Below are 19,274 nucleotides of genomic sequence, written 5' to 3' on the forward strand. Positions count from 1 at the left end.
ATACAAACTTTGGAAACAGAGTTGAAAGCTCATAGCTCCTAATATGATGGAGAACTGCAAAAGAGTTTTTAATTCTGGAATTTCATAGATCATCCTGGCTCTTTCAGAAAAGTTTTTGAATGCCTACTTTATTACTGCTGTTTCTCCACTGCAGCAAATGGTCTCTTGAGATCTCAAAGAGCTCGTTAGAGGAAAGGTATCTTATCATATTTGGAGCTGGTCTGTCAGACAGTTGGTTCAGTGTGTGTCAAGTGAACATATTCAATTGATATCCTGTCACAGGATTCCTGTTTTAGTAGCAAATGTTCATGACATCTAACTTGCGGCTTCATGTGCCGTTGAATGAACCAAGTGGAGAGTGATCATTTACCATTGTTCTATATAAGCAATACATTCCAAAAGTGCCCAGAAGGGTAGAAAAGAAGATTGTTTGTTTTCCTCAAAGTTCAAAAACCATAAAATTATCACAGTAATGCCTGTCTGTTCTTTATCTGATTTTTTGACCTTATTATGGTTCTAAAAAAGAATATTTCTTCCATAGTCTTTTGAAACCATTGCTTATTTCATAATTATACAAACTATCTCCAATGTGTGATTTGCCAGCTTTGCTAGAGCCATTGCTCTTCACAAAGGTAAATATCTGTACTTCATATAGATCAAACTCTGTTGCTCTTTAGAAAGATAATTCCTGTTTTGTTTTGTTTTTTTGCTTGCTTTATTACAGTGGGAACTCCATACTATATGTCCCCAGAAAGAATACATGAAAATGGCTATAACTTTAAATCTGATATCTGGTCTTTGGGCTGTTTATTGTATGAGGTAAGCATCTCTAACTTTTTCATCTTTGCATAAACAAACACATAATAAAAGAAAACAGGAATGAATTGAAGTAAACAGTTTAACTCAGTCCTGTTTACATCTGATTCCTGTGAAATCCTATAAAATCTTAGTCATCTTGAGTTCTTTTTGAGTATTTAAAAAAAAAAAAGATATTAAACAGATTTTATTCAAAGCTGGTTTAGTGAATCACAGTAAATGTTGGAGATACAGATAGAAGCTAGCCAATTTGTCTCATTCTTTACTCCTGTAAGCTGGGCAATGATTGGAAGAGCGTATTTAGACCTCTTTCCTAAGTACTCGGTTTGTTTTAAACACCGAACGTGTCATTTCAGTGTTATTTAATGTAAAGAGCAGTGAGTTCTGAAGAGTTGAAATACTTTGACCTTCCAGAGCTCTCGATGAAGAAAACGACTGTGATTTTTTTGAATGAATTTACTGTTCCCGCTGAGGATTTAGTTAGATTTTTTTTTAAAGTGTTTAAAGCCATGCAAAAGCATGTAAGAATATAGTTTTTCAAAGCAGAGATCCTTCGTGTGAACTACATGCAGTTTTACGTACTTCGGGTGTACTACATACTAGATATATGAAGCGTGAGAAGGAAGTTACTCTTGATACTATGATTGCGTAAGAACACTGCCATTCGATTTTTCAGGTGTTCAGAAAAATGATCAATTAATGGTATTTGAGATCCATACATTTTTTTTATTCATTTAAACAAATAGTAAGGTTACATTATAAATGTATGGGAACTGCTTTGGGCTCAAGTGAGGGTAGCCAAAATTTAGGAAGTATGTGGTACAACTTTTCCCCCCCAAAAATTTCAGTTAAGAGCCCACTATAATGTTAAACTTTAATTGAGTATAACCCAGGGCCACTTCAAAGCTTTGGATGCTTAAGTATTTTGGTTATTGTTTCCTGGTTAATTAAAGGATTGTCAAAATGAAATAATGTTCATCATTGCAACTTTTCACAATCGTGAAAAAAATCAAAATACAAATACCTGGCATAAACTGATCAGACACTACAACAACTCTAGCTAGGTTTCTGCATAAAGGAGACAAACCCTTTACAGCTCTTTTTTCTTAAAGATAATTTTATCTTAAAAGCAAACCAGGCAGGCCTCTGCCCCTCCAGAGTTAAGTGTTTGTCACTGTTTGTTTACTGCTGGGAAGAATATACTGGTCTAGCGTAGCTAAATGCTTGTTTAACAAGGTAATGTCCTATCATTAGTATATTACCAAGCCTGAGTCCTACAGCTCAATAGGAGTTGATTTATTTGTTGGCAGAATGTGAAAGTGCTGTGTGGTGTGCAGCTAGAGAGAGAAATATCGGTGCTGGGAAGCCAATGAAGTAAATCAATAAAATCCTGCTCGAGGGATTAAGCATCCGTTGGGAGTAGCGCAGCGCTGCTTGAGTCTAACAGCTCTGTGCTGCTTACCTGTGAGAACTCCAACATTGTCTGCTTCGATGCAATTATGGCTTTGGTATTTGTACCTAAAAACGTTCTGGGCCAAATGTATCTGCATATCGGTTTTTAGGTGCCTGTCGCGTGGGTATCTAAACACTGACCCATACCCACCTGAAGTGGTTTTTTCCATGGTAAAGAAAATGCAGATGCTCCATAGACTGCTAATGCATGTTTACCTGCTGCCCTGGGCAGGAGATGTGTCACAGAGTTTAGTTAATGGAAAAACAATAAGGCTGGATTTAGTACAAATGCAGTGAACGGCTGCAGTGAATGTAAAGGCCAAGGACTGGTCGTGGTGGTCTCTAAGCAAAGAGCTGCTGGACCTGCTGAGAAGTAGATTTGCTTGGACAGAGATGATAGTAGTGTATCATAACAGTGAGTTGTGTGTGAAATTCCATTAGGGATTAGAGGGGTGGGCCAAGGGGACACACAGGTCTGATGCTGTACACCACGGTCAATAGGGAGTTGCCAGACATTTGCCAAATAATGCAGACCACAGACAAAAAACATTCTGGCTGGACTGTTGTTGACGACTTAGATCCAGGAAGCAGATAATGTAGAAGGTAATTTCCTTGGCTGCTCCTCTCTCACAAATTGTCCTGCCAGTTTTTGGTCCCTCTCTGTGCCTTCTCATCCCCAGTTTGGTGCAGGAGGACCTTGTAAGGTAGCATGTGGGGCTGAGGGAAGTTGATTAGAAAGTTAGACTCCACTGCCAGAAAGGTGGAAGCAAATCTGGCAGAGCCATTTTGTCTCTAAAATCATTGTGAATAGTGCCTTTCAACTGGGGTTTGTACGGTGCAGACCGAAGGTCCAAAAGGAGATCTTACCTCGGAATCTGTGAGACAACCATACAAGAAAAGCAGTTGGGAAACTGAACACTTTTCCCCTCTATACAAATATTAATCAATCAATAAAATGGAGCTTTAAAACAGCACAAGCTCACTAAGGAAACCACTCCTGTCAGAGTTGGAGAATCCTGCAGATTGGCTCATAGCACCATTTCCATATCTATTTAGCCATGAGAACATAGGGGTGTGTTAGCATTTGTTTAAGAAATGTTAAGATGTGCCAAAAGCTGTCCTGCGCATGCTGCCTACTCGGGGCAATGTGGCCAGACGGGAAAGAGGGCTTTTAGCCTAATAAAAAAGCGCTGCTAACCAGTCTTCCCTCTAATGTTTCCCAGGCATGTGCGGAATTAATTTTGTTATGTGCACCAATGTGGAGGTGATGTGTGATATACTGGTGCATATAACAAAATTCATGCGGCAGGGGTGGGGGGGAGGGCTCTGGCTGGGGGTGCAGACTGGGGGGTGGGGCTGGGGATGACAGGCTCGGGGCTGGGGCAGACGGTTGGTGCAGGGTTAGGACTCCGGCTGGGTGGAGTGGGCTCTGGGGTGGGGCCGGGGATGAAGTGCTTGGGGTGCAGACTGCCCTGGGGCTACAGCGGGGAGAGAGGACTCCCCCCAGCACTCTCTCCCCACAGCAGCACCTGGGCTGGAGGGGAGAGGTGTCTGTCCCCGCTGCGGCAGCTCCAGGGCTGGGGCCGGCGGGATAGGCGCCTCTCCCCTGGCCACAGCAGGGCCGGGGCTAGGTTGGGGCCAGGGCGCCTCTCCCCCTGGGCCGAGGCTGGGCTGCGGCTGGCGGGGAGAGGCGCCTTTCCCCGCCTCAGCCCTAAGTGCCTGTGCGGCACTTAATAGATTGCTGCACGGCTGCGCAGCTTAGAGGGAACTTAAGTGCTAACACCAGTGTGTGATAGCCTCGTACTGGAAAAGGAGGAAAGCAGCAACTCGGTTCAAAGCTCTCATTATCACAAACAATTGTGGAAATGTACTCCAGCTGAGTGAAATGTTCCTGGGTCCATGCTTAAAATTCATGTGACCTCTAGGAAAGGAATACAAAGGACTTTGAATTAATTCAGAGTCCTAAAGCAATAGCAGCAACATATTTTTAACAGAGCGTAATTAACTATAGGAACAACTTATCACAAGTTGTGGTGGATTTCACTGGAAATTTTGAAATCAAGATTTAGATGTTTTTCTACAAGATGAGCTTTAATTCAAACAGAAATTAATTCAGGGATATCCTATGGCCGTGTTGTGCGGGAGATCGCACCAGATGAACACATTGGTCCCTTCTGGACTTATAGCCACTGAATCTACAAACCAATTAAAAAAGCCTGCTGCTTTACATGCATCTAAAGATTCTAGTAATATGCACAATGGAACTATAAAGTGTAGCGGTATCTAAAGGGTGTGTATGGTGTTTCCATCACCTGAAATGCATCCCAGAGACGACTCTTCATAGGTTTATTGTGAGGGAAACTTGGGCTTTTAAGAATTTATTTATTTATTTACATTAAATATAGCTGGAATTGTTCAGATTTGACCTGAAAGTGAGATTTCCAGTAAAAGCGTTGCTCAGTTGAAGCTTTGCTGCCTTTTATTTGCACCATTAGCCCTACCGGTGAGAAGAACAATATTGACAGTAACCCAAGGTAAATGCTGCTACCCCATCACTGATCAGTGTTCAAAGTGAGTTCTCAATCAGCCTGCTTTAAGTTTGTTCCCAGGTACGAGTTCTGCTGTAGAGAAGATCTCGGATTTTGTTTGGAGAGACGTATTTAGCCTTATGCTAAGATATAGTTTTGCTGCACAATAGGGTCCTCTCATGGCATAGTAGTCTAAGCGTCCTAGCATGCTAACTTACTTGGTAAAATAAATATGCTTTTGTGGTGGTAATAGTATAATCATGTGTGTGCAAGATGTGGCTTGAAAAGCATTTTTGTACTTGCTGTCTACATTGTCCACAACTTAAAGGGTTTCCTAAGTCTGACACTGCAAGAAATATTGGCCAGTTACCATTTGATTTCAGTGAATAAAAACAACAAAGAGTCTGGTGGCACCTTAAAGACTAACAGATTTATTTGGGCATAAGCTTTCGTGAGTAAAAACCTCACTTCTTCGGATGCATAGAGTGAAAGCTACAGATGCAGGCATTATATACTGACACATGGAGAGCAGGGAGTTACTTCACAAGTGGAGAACCAGTGTTGACAAGGCCAATTCAATCAGGGTGGATGTAGTCCACTCCCAATAATAGATGAGGAGGTGTCAATCCCAGGAGAGGAAAAGCTGCTTCTGTAGTGAGCCAGCCACTCCCAATCCCTATTCAAGCCCAGATTAATGGTGTTGAATTTGCAAATGAATTTTAGTTCTGCTGTTTCTCTTTGAAGTCTGTTTCTGAAGTTTTTTTGTTCAATGACAGTGACTTTTAAATCTGTGATAGAATGACCAGGGAGACTGAAGTGTTCACTTACTGGCTTGTGTATGTTACCATTCCTGATGTCCGATTTGTGTCCATTTATTCTTTTGCGGAGGGACTGTCCGGTTTGGCCAATGTACATGGCAGAGGGGCATTGCTGGCACATGATGGCATATATGACATTAGTGGATGTGCAGGTGAATGAGCCCCTGATGGTGTGGCTGATGTGGTTGGGTCCTCTGATGCTGTTGCCAGAGTAGATATGGGGACAGAGTAGGCAACGAGGTTTGCTACAGGGATAGGTTCCTGGGTTGGTGTTTCTGTGGTGTGGTGTGTAGTTGCTGGTGAGTATTTGCTTCAGGTTGGGGGGTTGTCTGTAAACGAGAACTGGCCTGCCTCCCAAGGTCTGTGAGAGTGAGGGATCATTTTCCAGGATAGGTTGTAGATCGTGGATAATGCGCTGGAGAGGTTTTAGCTGGGGGCTGTATGTGATGGCCAGTGGTGTTCTGTTATTGTCCTTGTTGGGCCTGTCCTGTAGTAGGTGATTTCTGGGTACCCGTCTTGCTCTGTCAATCTGTTTCCTCACTTCCCCAGGTGGGTATTGTAGTTTTACGAATGCTTGATAAAGATCTTGTAGGTGTTTGTCTCTGTCTGAGGGGTTGGAGAAAATTTGGTTGTATTTTAGGGCTTGGCTGTAGACAATGGATCGTATGATGTGTCTTGGATGGAAGCTGGAGGCATGTAGGTACGTATAGCGGTCAGTAGGTTTCCGGTATAGGGTGGGTGTTTATGTGACCATCACTTATTTGTACTGTAGTGTCCAGGAAGTGGATCTCTTGTGTGGACTGGTCCAGGCTGAGGTTGATGGTGGGGTGGAAATTGTTGAAGTCCAGGTGGAATTCTTCAAGGGCCTCCTTTCCGTGGGTCCATATGATGAAGATGTCATCAATGTAGCGCAAGTAGAGGAGGGGCACTAGGGGACGAGAGCTGAGGAAGCGTTGTTCTAAGTCAGCCATAAAAATGTTGGCATACTGTGGGGCCATGCGGGTACCCATAGCAGTGCCACTGACTTGAAGGTATAAGTTGTCCCCAAATCTGAAGTGGTTGTGGGTGAGGACAAAGTCACAAAGCTCAGCCACCAGGCTTGCTGTGGCCTCATCAGGGATACTGTTCCTGACAGCTTGTAGTCCATCCTCATGTGGAATATTGGTATAAAGTGTTTCTACATCCATGGTGGCCAGGATGGTGTTTTCAGGAAGAACGTCAATGCACTGTAGTTTCCTCAGGAAGTCGGTGGTGTCTCGAAGATAGCTGGGAGTGCTGGTAGCATAGGGTCTGAGGAGAGTGTCCAAATAGCCAGATAATCCTGCTGTCAGAGTACCAATGCCTGAGATGATGGGGCGTCCAGGGTTTCCGGGTTTATGGATCTTGGGTAGCAGATAGAATACCCCTGGTCGGGGTTCTGGGGGTGTGTCCATGTAGATTTGTTCCCGTACTGTAGCTGGGAGTTTCTTGAGCAGATGGTGTAGTTTCTTTTGGTATTCCTCAGTAGGATCAGAGGATAGTGGCCTGTAGAATGTGGTCTTGGAGAGTTGCCTGGCAGCCTCCTGTTCATAATCTGACCTGTTCATTATGACTACAGCACCTCCTTTGTCAGCCCCTTTGATGATAATGTCAGAGTTGTTTCTGAGGCTGTGGATGGCATTGCGTTCTGTACGGCTGAGGTTATGGGACAAGTGATGTTGTTTGTCCACAATTTCAGCCTGTGCACGTCTGCGGAAACACTCTATGTAGAGGTCCAGTCTGTCATTTCGACCATCAGGAGGAGTCCACGCAGAGTTGTTCTTCTTGTAGTGTTGGTAGGAAGGTTCCTGTGGGTCAGTGCACTGTTCAGTGGTGCGTTGAAAATATTCCTTGAGTCGGAGACGACGAAAGTAGGCTTCCAAATCACCGCAGAACTGTATCATGTTCGTGGGGATGGTGGGACAGAAAGAGAGTCCCCGAGATAGGACAGACTCTTCTGCTGGGCTAAGTGTGTGGTTGGAAAGATTGACAATGTTGTTAGATGAGTTGAGGGTACCATTGTTATAGCCCCCAGTGGCAGGTATTAGTTTAGATAGCTAAACCGAATTTAGATACCGAATTTGCTCCAACCCCTCAGACAGAGACAAACACCTACAAGATCTTTATCAAGCATTCGTAAAACTACAATACCCACCTGGGGAAGTGAGGAAACAGATTGACAGAGCAAGACGGGTACCCAGAAATCACCTACTACAGGACAGGCCCAACAAGGACAATAACAGAACACCACTGGCCATCACATACAGCCCCCAGCTAAAACCTCTCCAGCGCATTATCCACGATCTACAACCTATCCTGGAAAATGATCCCTCACTCTCACAGACCTTGGGAGGCAGGCCAGTTCTCGTTTACAGACAACCCCCCAACCTGAAGCAAATACTCACCAGCAACTACACACCACACCACAGAAACACCAACCCAGGAACCTATCCCTGTAGCAAACCTCGTTGCCTACTCTGTCCCCATATCTACTCTGGCAACAGCATCAGAGGACCCAACCACATCAGCCACACCATCAGGGGCTCATTCACCTGCACATCCACTAATGTCATATATGCCATCATGTGCCAGCAATGCCCCTCTGCCATGTACATTGGCCAAACCGGACAGTCCCTCCGCAAAAGAATAAATGGACACAAATCGGACATCAGGAATGGTAACATACACAAGCCAGTAAGTGAACACTTCAATCTCCCTGGTCATTCTATCACAGATTTAAAAGTCACTGTCATTGAACAAAAAAACTTCAGAAACAGACTTCAAAGAGAAACAGCAGAACTAAAATTCATTTGCAAATTCAACACCATTAATCTGGGCTTGAATAGGGATTGGGAGTGGCTGGCTCACTACAGAAGCAGCTTTTCCTCTCCTGGGATTGACACCTCCTCATCTATTATTGGGAGTGGACTACATCCACCCTGATTGAATTGGCCTTGTCAACACTGGTTCTCCACTTGTGAAGTAACTCCCTGCTCTCCATGTGTCAGTATATAATGCCTGCATCTGTAGCTTTCACTCTATGCATCCGAAGAAGTGAGGTTTTTACTCACGAAAGCTTATGCCCAAATAAATCTGTTAGTCTTTAAGGTGCCACCAGACTCTTTGTTGTTTTTGTAGATACAGACTAACACGGCTACCCCCTGATACTTGACAACATGCAAGGTAGTGAATAAAAAGTTATTCTTTTTAGACATTTTAAACTTTGTTTAGATTATTTGAAAAATCAAATCTATACATCTCTTTGAAGGATCTTTATTTTAGTCATGCCGATTTCTTGTAATAAAAAACTTTTTTTTTCCATTGGGATAAAAAGTGGAAAAATAATGATGCTTGGCTGGTTATGAATCATTTCTGATACCTCTTTTCAGACTTTATTTTGGAGATAAACTCGAGAGATTTAATGTACAAATTACCTTCAGAGACATGCATGTCAATTGGAATTCACTTGAGTAATATTGGGGGAGGGTGTTGTTATGTCATAGAGTACCATCTTACTGTGACATTTACAATCGCACATTGATTTTTATTAAATCTTCTCAAAATAATGGGAGGTGTCTTCATTCCCCACTTCCCTTGGAAATCTGTCATCCAGATAACTTCAGGGGGATAAAAATAAGTTCTCAGTTTCCAGAATGTAGCCACAAGCGATGGCTTTAGCACTTTTAACAAGATGATCAATTTAAACACTAACAGGATTTCATATTTTTTAAACCAGTCATGCGGTGTGGTGGTCAATTTTAAATGGAGATCCAGCCATTCTGCTGTAATTGTTCTAACCAAAATGTCAAAAGCAAACCCAAATGTGGCATCACAAACTGTTGTTAGCAATACATTTGGAATGCCTGGACTCACAGTCTTCCAGTTCGCATTCTTGGCCGTTTTAGTCAGAATTTATAAGGCATCTTCTTTTTCAGTTTTAATTTTCTATTTGCCAGTCTTGAAAAGAACATGAGCGTTGTGCTCATTTTTTGTTTTACTTTGCATATGACTATGTAAGGAGCTACGGACAGGGATTTTAATTGTAATTGAAAGATCTTCAGATTTCCAGGGATTATTGACTCTTTATTTAACTCTATGAGACCTATCTTGTATGCTTTTGGCTAGCGTTTTCCTGACTCACCTTTGTATTTGTAACACACAGATCATCACCGTCACTCAGAGAAACCATGGAATCGGTGCTCCCTTTTCTTATTTTAAATTACTGGTGTCAGTTTGCTCTTTGAAGATACTGTTTATCACTGATGACATTTAAGATTCTACAGTGTATACTGATAATTGGTGAAACTCCGAACCACAAAAACATACAAAATAGACACTGACTAAAGATTCTTACCTGTGTGCATCATGTGCACTTCTTATGTTCTCCCAGCCTGCAATTGCTGTTTGTTCACCAGGCATATCTAGCTGGCTGCTACAGGGGGACATGATGTTAGATTTCACTCTGCAAACATTCCTAACTACATGTTACACAAAGTAGCTACAGCTGGAAATCTACCAGAAAAGTGAAGCTGGGATTTTCAAAGGAGCTTGAGGGAACATCTATTGAATTTCAGAGTAATTTTAGGTACCTTGAAAATCCCACCTGAGTTGCCATATGTAAGCATGTTTGGACATCTGACATATGACACCGGTAAGAACTACCTGAAATATATTTACATTTGAAAATGCATCACTGTTTCTCTAAGTTGATAATGGAACTCTTTTCCATTAATGGCAAATTAGTGAGTAGTGTACCAATAAAAATTGTGGCTACAGTCCGACAAAATGTACTTAGTCCTTTTATTTTCCCAAGTATACTTTAATTTTAATTATTTGTCCTGCTCTGCTAATACATGGGACATATTTTGTATATTAGTGAACTCTTAGTAAAATGCACTGCACAATCCTGCTGTTTAAAAAAAAAAACACAAAAAACACCTGCTGGGAAGTAGAGTGAGTCCACCAGTTTTGTTGTGAGAATGATCTGGTTTGTGTATTGGTGAGGTTTGACTGAGTTAAAAACCTTCTATTAACTGCACAGAGCAAGGCCGAAAGCAATGTCTTCAAAACCTGATGTAATTCGTGTGCTGCACTTCTGTCCTCAAATCACTAATAATCTGTCAATGTATGTATCTAAACTGTAGAATTTCAGAGCAGAGTGTCTTGAGTTTTTTTTTTTTTTTTTTAAGTTCTGCTGGGAGCTTGCTGCGTGTGTCAGCAACAAGATGATATTCTTTGGATAGCTTTCACAGTGCATGATAATGAGAAAAAGACTAACAATTATCAAATAGCCCCTTATTAAAACCATAGTGAGAAGAGAAGCATCAACTTCAGCCGGCGTGAATATGAAAAGCTTGCCGTTTTGATGCAGCTTGCGGCAAAATGGTTTTAAAAAATCTTCTAAACAGAGTAGATAATATCAACAATTATCCAATAGCGCTTCATTAGGAGGAGGTATTACTCTGCTGTGTGGTGTGGCATGTGACAGTTAGTGACAGTGACAAGAAGCACTTGAACAACGTTATGGAGTAATAAGCAGATGGGGCACCGTGTGGGCTGCATGCTGAGGTGACATGCCTCTTGCTTACTGAGCCTCTCTGCAGCTCCTGGTTTTCCCTTTGAAGACAATTCTTATTAGTGCTATTGGTTCCCTAATATGTAAATGGCGAATTTCATTTGTTCCTGTTCCTGGAGACAGTTGTAACGGTGAACGGTCTTGGGCTTGCGCCTGTCATTGCCAGAACCTACTCTGGATCGTGGGCTTGTTGTTTTTGAATCGTGGTTTGAGAGAGAGAGCAAAAAGGTACTCAACTCACAATGTTTACTTTAAATAGGCATTATTTAGTCATGTCATATTTTGTAAGTGCACAAACACACGTCTCTTCATGGCTGCGGTACTGGGGCTCAGCATTTAAAGTTCATTTAGAGCTCTCAGTTAAGGACTTGCAGCATAAGTGATTTCCTCCCACAAAGATGCAATTTCTTTTTTGAGACCTAATTACATTTTATATATATATAAAAACTCTCCAAACACCATGTGTGTATCTTAGCTCCTCAAAAACCCCTCCATCGTGTTATCCTGGCTGCTTGAATCTTCCATTTATCTCCATGAAAAAAGGCATGTTTGAATAAATTGAGATATGGGGCTCATGAACCAAAGAAACTAAAATGAAAAAAATAAGCTGATAAGGAAAAGACACAGTAGCCTGGTTACAAAAGCTTTTTTGAATCCTCTTCCCTAAACAATACGCGGCTTTGCTTTATTAAAAAAATCAAGTGGAATGTTCCTATTTATAAGACTTTGAATTTTAGGTAGCAGCTTGTTGTCCAGAAAGCATCAATTTGCTCTTTACAGCAGTCCACTAAAATTTTAGCAGGCACAGAGAGCAAATATGCTGTGTTCTGAACAGGATTGTAACTGAAGTAGATTGAAACTGTAACATGCATCAAAGGCGAAAGGGCTTTTACTTTTAAAAGATTATAATTTTTATTATAGGTTATCATATTCCGCTTCATGCAATTGGCTTGGAGCAATAATTTTCCTGCAGCACTGAAATCCCATTTCCTTGGTTTAAGAAACATTGATATTTATAGTTTTTTTGGTGTACATCTAGAATCACTGCCCATCCACATTCACAGGGTCCCAAATGTAAGACATTTTAGGAAAAAATAATTACAGTGCTGGGGAAAAACATAGAAGCCTCTCCTGTGTAATGAGGGCCAGGAAAGTGTAATGAGTGTTCATTGATCATTTGAAGAAAGTGGTGGGAGGTGTTTGGTCTGTGAATCTCTGTTCTGCTCGACATGGGTGTTTTCTTTGGTTGCAAGAATTAGCACTCACCCCTTGGGGACACCAGGAAACCAATTTAGCTGCCTGAGACCTCTAGGTGTGTGTCCCTGCAGCATGGTAAACCAAAGTTCCAGCCTTCTGCATAGGGGACAGGCAGAGGTCTGACTTCACTGTGCAAACACCAAATCTCGTGCCTTTCATGTGGACGGGGCGCTCTGTGACTCGACGTACTTTGTGCGACTGCTGCTGCCCGACACAGCTTTTGTTTGCTTATGTCCACTGCATAGGGCTGATGAGGTAACGGCAGGTATGCTGTACATCTGGTAATAGGTGCTTGTCAGTGTACAAACTGATGTCTCAAAGAGCAACAGTATCTGTTTGTGTACACTGTCAGAGAGCAAGAATATCAATCATCTGCACTGTCACAGAGCAAAACTTGCTATTGCAAATCAGCAGGACTGGGAGCTACTAAACCCTTCACAGTTTAAAACTATCTTCCATTTTTCTCTACAGATGGCAGCTCTTCAGAGTCCTTTCTATGGAGATAAAATGAATCTGTTTTCTCTTTGCCAAAAGATAGAACAATGTGACTACCCCCCTCTTCCAGCTGAACATTATTCGGAAAAGGTAAGTTGGGCATATGATGCTCAGATTGGAAAGTGGTGACCAGTGAAGGTAAAATAACTGATCCCGGGGTGGGGCAGAGTGTGCGTGAAGACGGGGAGGTGTTTTGTGGACGTATCTGAAGTAGACCCTCCCCTCCACACACCTGAAAAGAATTGGGGACCTCTAGATTGGCATACAGCTGGCTAAAACACCTCTCACCATGGTATCCAAGCACCAGCAAAGTAAATAGAGCCCAATGGAGGGTCCTGTGGCACCTTTCAGACTAACAGAAGTATTGGGAGCATAAGCTTTCGTGGGTAAGAACCTGTGGCAAGTGGGCAAGTGGCTTGCATTTGAAGAAGTGGGGTTCTTACCCACGAAAGCTTATGCTCCCAATACTTCTGTTAGTCTTAAGGGTGCCAGAGGACCCTCTGTTGCTTTTTACAGATTCAGACTAACACGGCTACCCCTCTGAGACTAGAGCCCAATGGGGGACAAAAGGAAGTTTCCAATAATGAGGAGCGATCTGCTCTGGAGCACTCCTGCACTAGCAAAACACGACAAGGAAACCTGGGAAAACCTGTCACCTCTCCCTACATTAACATACCATAAAACAGTGTTTAAATTTAGCCTATAAAGTCCTCAGTTTGTTTAAATGTATAACAAGGGGAAAATGATACTAAAAGGAGGAAGGGAAGTGATTAGCCTAGTACAATAAGCATCCAAGCAGGAGCCATATGGAGGCTTTTTAACGTCTGGTTAATTTTATTGCGATGAAAGCAAGAGACGAGAAGCAGTGGTTGGACCGAGCTATATCACAGGTTGCTGCTGTGCATGCCCACCCCTTTGCCATTGTGCTTAAATCCAATTGCAGCCACCACGTTCGTTTGCAGTTGTGTGGCACTTTTTGCAATGTGGCCAAATGTCAGCTAGACTGAAGCCCACCAAATCCATTTCTTGTGGACCTAAATCAGACGGGAAACCAGGTCTCCTGATAAGTGTGTTAATCGCCCTGAAACAACTAGTTCTTTTCCTCCATTTCTTCTTTCAGAAATAGCTGCCTAGTATTTGAAAGGAAGTTGTTAAGGTACTTGAGAGTGTCCAACCAGTTTTTCAGTAGAAGCAGAGCTCCGTGCAGTGAGAGACCGGGTACAGGGGAAATAAAATCCAGGGCAGCTAGCAGACAGTCCACGTGTGTTCCAAGGTTCTTCCCCGGAAGGGGACTGTGATGATGCTCAGAACATCTTTGCTACCAGTTTGCACGACGGCTGCTAGTGTGCCTGGTAGAAATGGGAAGCAACAAACTAAATAGATGCAGCTGATGTAGAGAACTCAGCCTGTGTGTGTCTTTCCAGGGATTAGAGAAATATCCCCACCCAGTTTTACATACTCTTGAACTAGTTAGAGGTAACAGGATGCTGGAGGAAGGAAGGAGTTGGAATGTTCATAAAACAAAGGGGGTTGGAAATCAGTTTTGCATATTCAAAAAATGGGGCATCCATACAGTGACTAGCTCTAGTCCTCACCTCCCGTTTGTGTTTGTGGCATACGCCAATCTCCCTGTAAACGCTGTAGAAAGCGGACACAACAAAATAAATGAAACAGGGTTGAGAGCACTTTAATTGGCAACCAGTTCACTTGCACATCCTCTTAAGCTGCTGACATTTGGCTCCCAGGGAAAGGTACCATGCCAGATCTGTGCACAAAGCATTGGGAAACAGTACTAGACAAAACTGAGCAGCTGGGCTCTGGCTCCGGCTCCATTGCACACAGCAGCTTTTGTGAAATGAAGTGTGCACTTCTGGAAACGTCCAGTGTGTGCTGGTTGCAGGGTTATTTCTCCTCTGGATGGATGCAGCTCAGTCCCGTAATGTTAATGGGAGTCACAGGCCTGGAGGGGACAGACCCCTAAGCCTGCCAAGCCAGTAGACTTTTTCCCTTAATAAAGACTTGGATTGGCTGCAGGCACTGTTAGTGAAAGAGGTACGTGTGGGAGGTGTCAGTCACTGAGGGGAGACTGAACTCTTAGGGACATCCGATAATTTCACGTTACTCACCAGAATTTGAGCTTTTGTGTTTAAAGCGTGCCATTTCTCAAAGGACAGCATCTCTCCAGCTGGACTAGCATGGTGCTGTCTCCTTGAGCCTGCAGGCAGAGGCTCTGTCTGTGCTAGAGAGCTGAACCATTCCTAACTCGACCGGTGGGATAGAACCAGCTCTGACTCAAATGGTACACACCAGCCACTTCCATTTCAGTACCCTCTGGATACCTAACCCAAAGTGCCTTACGGAAGCAGTGGATTCTGGGAGGTTTCCAAAGGCACCACTGTACTAGGGTGACCATATGTCCCGATTTTTATAGGGACAGACCTGATTTTTTGGGGCTTTGTTTTATCTAGGCGCCTATTATCCCCCACCCCGTCCTGATTTTTCACACTTGCTGTCTGGTCACCCTACGCGGTAGTCAAAGCAAATGTGCAGTAAGATAAGAATGTACATGTGCAATCAGTTCCCCCACCTCTTCAGGTGAAGGATAACACACACATGCTGCTTTCTTTCAGAGCATCTGTTCTAAGCATTAACCTCCTACCCTGAGTTGTGAGTCAGCAAGTCTGTCACAAACAACTGGTTTATTTCTCAGTTGTCCTGCTGTGTGGGCAAGAAATATAGCCATAATGTCCTGACCATAACAGACTCTAAATGCTGGCCGTCTGGTGTGCACATACCTGGTAGGGTCTCGGCTTTAAGGGGCACTGTGTTCCTGAAGAGACACCAGAGCTTCTGGTTTTCACACAGTTTGCATTCTTGCTAAGCAACCAACTTTAAAAAAAAAAAAAAAAAAGTAAACTGTTCTAGAAAGTGCTGTTTTTCCAGACAGCCTTCATAAAGAGTCATTTCCATTTGCTGTGCTAGTGTAGCATGCACTTCATGATATGCCTGCTGGCAGTAGGAATTAGTGTAAGTTGACAGATGTGTTTCCTGTCTTTACAATTACTGTCTGTTTGCTTCCCTCTGGCACTGCTAAAGAGTGTGTGTGTAGTATAGTGATACAATCCAGGGTGAGAAGGATGGTTTAAAGCTCAAACGCACGAGGTCCCAGAGAACTAGACTACAGATGGTGTTCATACACTTAACTGAACGCTTGACGCAGCCTGAGAGAGGGCTAGCCCTTTGGCTCTGGCTTATTTCACTGTATTAGTTGCTGCTGTTACATGAAGCCATAAAGCTTAATTTTTTTAGCTGGAACATGAGTATAGTCTGAGCCGTGTTTGCTTTAGTTCTTACGGTCTGAAATACCCAAATGGTGACACTGTCCGAGTGAATGGCCAGGGGTGGGAGCACATGGACTTCCTAAACCACCCAAGCACACGGTGAAGATGGTTCAGGGAGCAGGCCACCGCAGTAGTCTATGGGAGAAATCTGCCGTCGAAGAGGCCTCAGACAGAGCTTGTTCTAGCAGTAATCATGGCGTCAGAGGACAAAATGGGTGACTTCGTCATTTTGTATTTGAATACACGCACTCTCCTTCCAGAGCGAATGGCTGTTCTACTCGCTCCGATTCAGCCTCAGAGAGTCATTTCTCGAGCCCGCTCTAACATTGTCACTGCCTGTTGGCCTGTGAGCAATATGAAAAAGCAGCCTGCGTCTCCTCACGCGCTGAGGGTACGAGCTGAGATGAGGCTGACTGGTCTCTCTTTTGCCTGTGCCACAGGGCTGAATGTTTCTCAGTCATCCTTGGGAGCTAATGGCAAAGCTCCCTTTTGCCTCTCTACTACCCATCTTGAAGCTAAGGTTGAGCTCTGCTAATGTGTTACACTGCAGGCTGATTCCTAATCCCATGAATCTCTCACTGACCGCATGCTCAGCTCCAGATAAAATGAATAGGCTTGAGTAGTTAGAGACAAGTGGCCTGCTTTAATAAAGCTCCTTAAAATGAATTGTGGCTTTTTAAAGCTGAGCCATCCAAATATTTTCTCTTGTCGTGATAGACTCCCTCCCTAAAACAAACAACTAGAAATGGCTACAGTTCTCTGAACATCCACTCCATGTGCAGCGGCAGTCAAAAAAAGCGAACAGAATGCTGGGAATCATTAAGAAAGGGATAGATAATAGGACAGAAAATATCATGTGGCCTCTATATAAATCCATGGTACGCCCACATCTTGAATACTGCGTGCAGATGTGGTCGCCCTATCTCAAAAAAGATATATTGGAATTGGAAAAGGTTCAGAAAAGGGCAACAAAAATGACTAGGGGTCTGTAACAGCTTCCATATGAGGAGAGATTAATAAGACTGGGATTTTTCAGCTTGGAAAAGAGACAGCTAATGGGAGATATGATTGAGGTCTATAAAATCATGACTGGTGTAGAGAAGGAAGTGTTGTTTACTACTTCTCATAACATAAGAACTAGGGGTCACCAAATGAAATTAATAGGCAGCAGGTTTAAAACAAACAAAAGGAAGTATTTCTTCACACAACGCACAGTCAACCTGTGGAACTCCTTGCCAGAGGATGTGGTGAAGGTCAAGACCATAACAGGGTTCAAAAAAGAACTAGATAAATTCATGGAGATAGGTCCATCAATGGCTATTAGCCAGGATGGGCAGGAATGGTGTCCCTAGCCTCTGTTTGCCAGAAGTTGGGAATGAGCGACAGGGGATGGATCACTTGATGATCAACTGTTCTGTTCATTCCATTTGGGGCACCTGGCACTGGCCACTGTCAGAAGACAGGATACTGGGCTAGATGGACTTTTGATCTGAGCCAGTAGGGCCATTCTTATGTTCCAACTCCGCAGTCTGTTTGCTGAAGAGAATTTGATCAAGTCATTTCAAACACTTATTTGTAAGTGATTATCGAGGCTTCATCTATGATCCACGTGTAGATAAGAATGGAAGTTATATATAGCTCTTGGCATGCTAGGATGGTTGTTGGAGAAAATCTTTGCCTCTCCATCATTCTGAATTCGAGCAGCATAATTTACCCTACCAAAAGGCAGCAGATTGATTTCACATAACTTTACATTGACTGCTTAGAATGTATTAAAATAATAAAGAGGTTGGCATCATCTGAGATTAGTAAAATACCATCCATTTTATAATTCAAGGTACAGGCACATGCTAAGACTTTGATGAGCTGTTATCAGATATAAACAGCATACACGTTTTTATCCCCAAAAGAGAGAGAGTCAAAGGGTCCATGGAGTTCATGGTAGACTTTACTCCTCATTTTAGTGAGAAGTGATCAGATACTGTGAGTTTATACTGTGGCCATAGGAGAGATGACAAAGCATAACATCCTCCTCTTTCCCTCCACCCCCCAATCGTAGGTAGTAAGGCTACATCAGTACCTGTAGTTGAATCAGTCTGTTTTGGCACTTTTCCCTTGTGGTGTGTCTCCCTTCTATAAACACGATCATTGTTCACCCTGTACTACTGTGCTGCCATTCCTTGTGTTGTAATCTGCGTCAGGCCCAGAAAGAATTGTCATTTTACAGGACGTAGCGCCATTCAGAAGTGAAAACCTCAATTGGGTGAATCCAGAAATGCAGCTGAAGCTGTGTGCTTGATGGCTGTACAGTCATGCTTTTAATTACCATTAAAATAATTGGCACTGTGGCTACTGGGAGGATGTGAGAAGATCAGAGGCTCAAGGCTTTCTCCCCCCATGCCTCGGGGGTACGAGCAGCTTTCAGTGTCTGTATAATTAAAAGCTACAATCTTTCATGTGTACAATAAAGAGGCTGGGGAGGTAGGGAGACTCTGGTCCTTCTGCATTTTATTACTTATAATCAGGGACCCATTTCTTTTCTCCATTAAGGTCCTGGAGTCAAGAGTGTCATTGTCACGCTGCTGTATCTCGCACAGCTAGTGCTCTATCTTGTGTCTAAGGATCTCAAAGTGCTTTTCAAAACTTAATTCAATCTTGAACTGGCTAACTGCCACTGATTTGCTGCTAGGATGGAATGCAGGATCATTATATAGACGGGTGTCCTGAATAGAACTTCCTTGAATTGAACTCCACAATTCACTTCCGTTTCTCCATCTTCACCAACAAGTCGTATCATGTGTCATCTCTGTCAGACTTGCAATTTGGGGCTCATTTTCTGTTCTTTCCTATGCTTTTCCCTTGCATCCAAATCCTGATCATGTCATTCTGTGCCGCCCCCCCTTATCTTTTCATATCCAGTTTGAGTTCCATGTCCTCACTGTTAAAGCTCAGTTCTACTCTGCTACTTCATCCC

General features: G+C 43.0%; 1 protein-coding gene across 5 annotated transcripts in view; it reads left to right on the top strand.

The window, feature by feature from the left end:
- Nucleotides 1-19,274, top strand: part of NEK6 (NIMA related kinase 6) — a 117,271-nt gene that overhangs the window by 95,473 nt on the left and 2,524 nt on the right. For all 5 annotated transcript variants that reach the window (XM_034793958.1, XM_034793961.1, XM_034793960.1 and 2 more), the window contains 2 exons: nucleotides 725-819; nucleotides 12,936-13,049. In XM_034793958.1, coding sequence (XP_034649849.1) covers nucleotides 725-819; nucleotides 12,936-13,049 — 209 coding nt within the window. The remainder of the gene's footprint in view (nucleotides 1-724; nucleotides 820-12,935; nucleotides 13,050-19,274) is intronic.

The sequence above is a fragment of the Trachemys scripta genome, chromosome 17 (assembly GCF_013100865.1).
Source record: "Trachemys scripta elegans isolate TJP31775 chromosome 17, CAS_Tse_1.0, whole genome shotgun sequence".
NCBI lineage: Eukaryota > Metazoa > Chordata > Testudines > Emydidae > Trachemys > Trachemys scripta.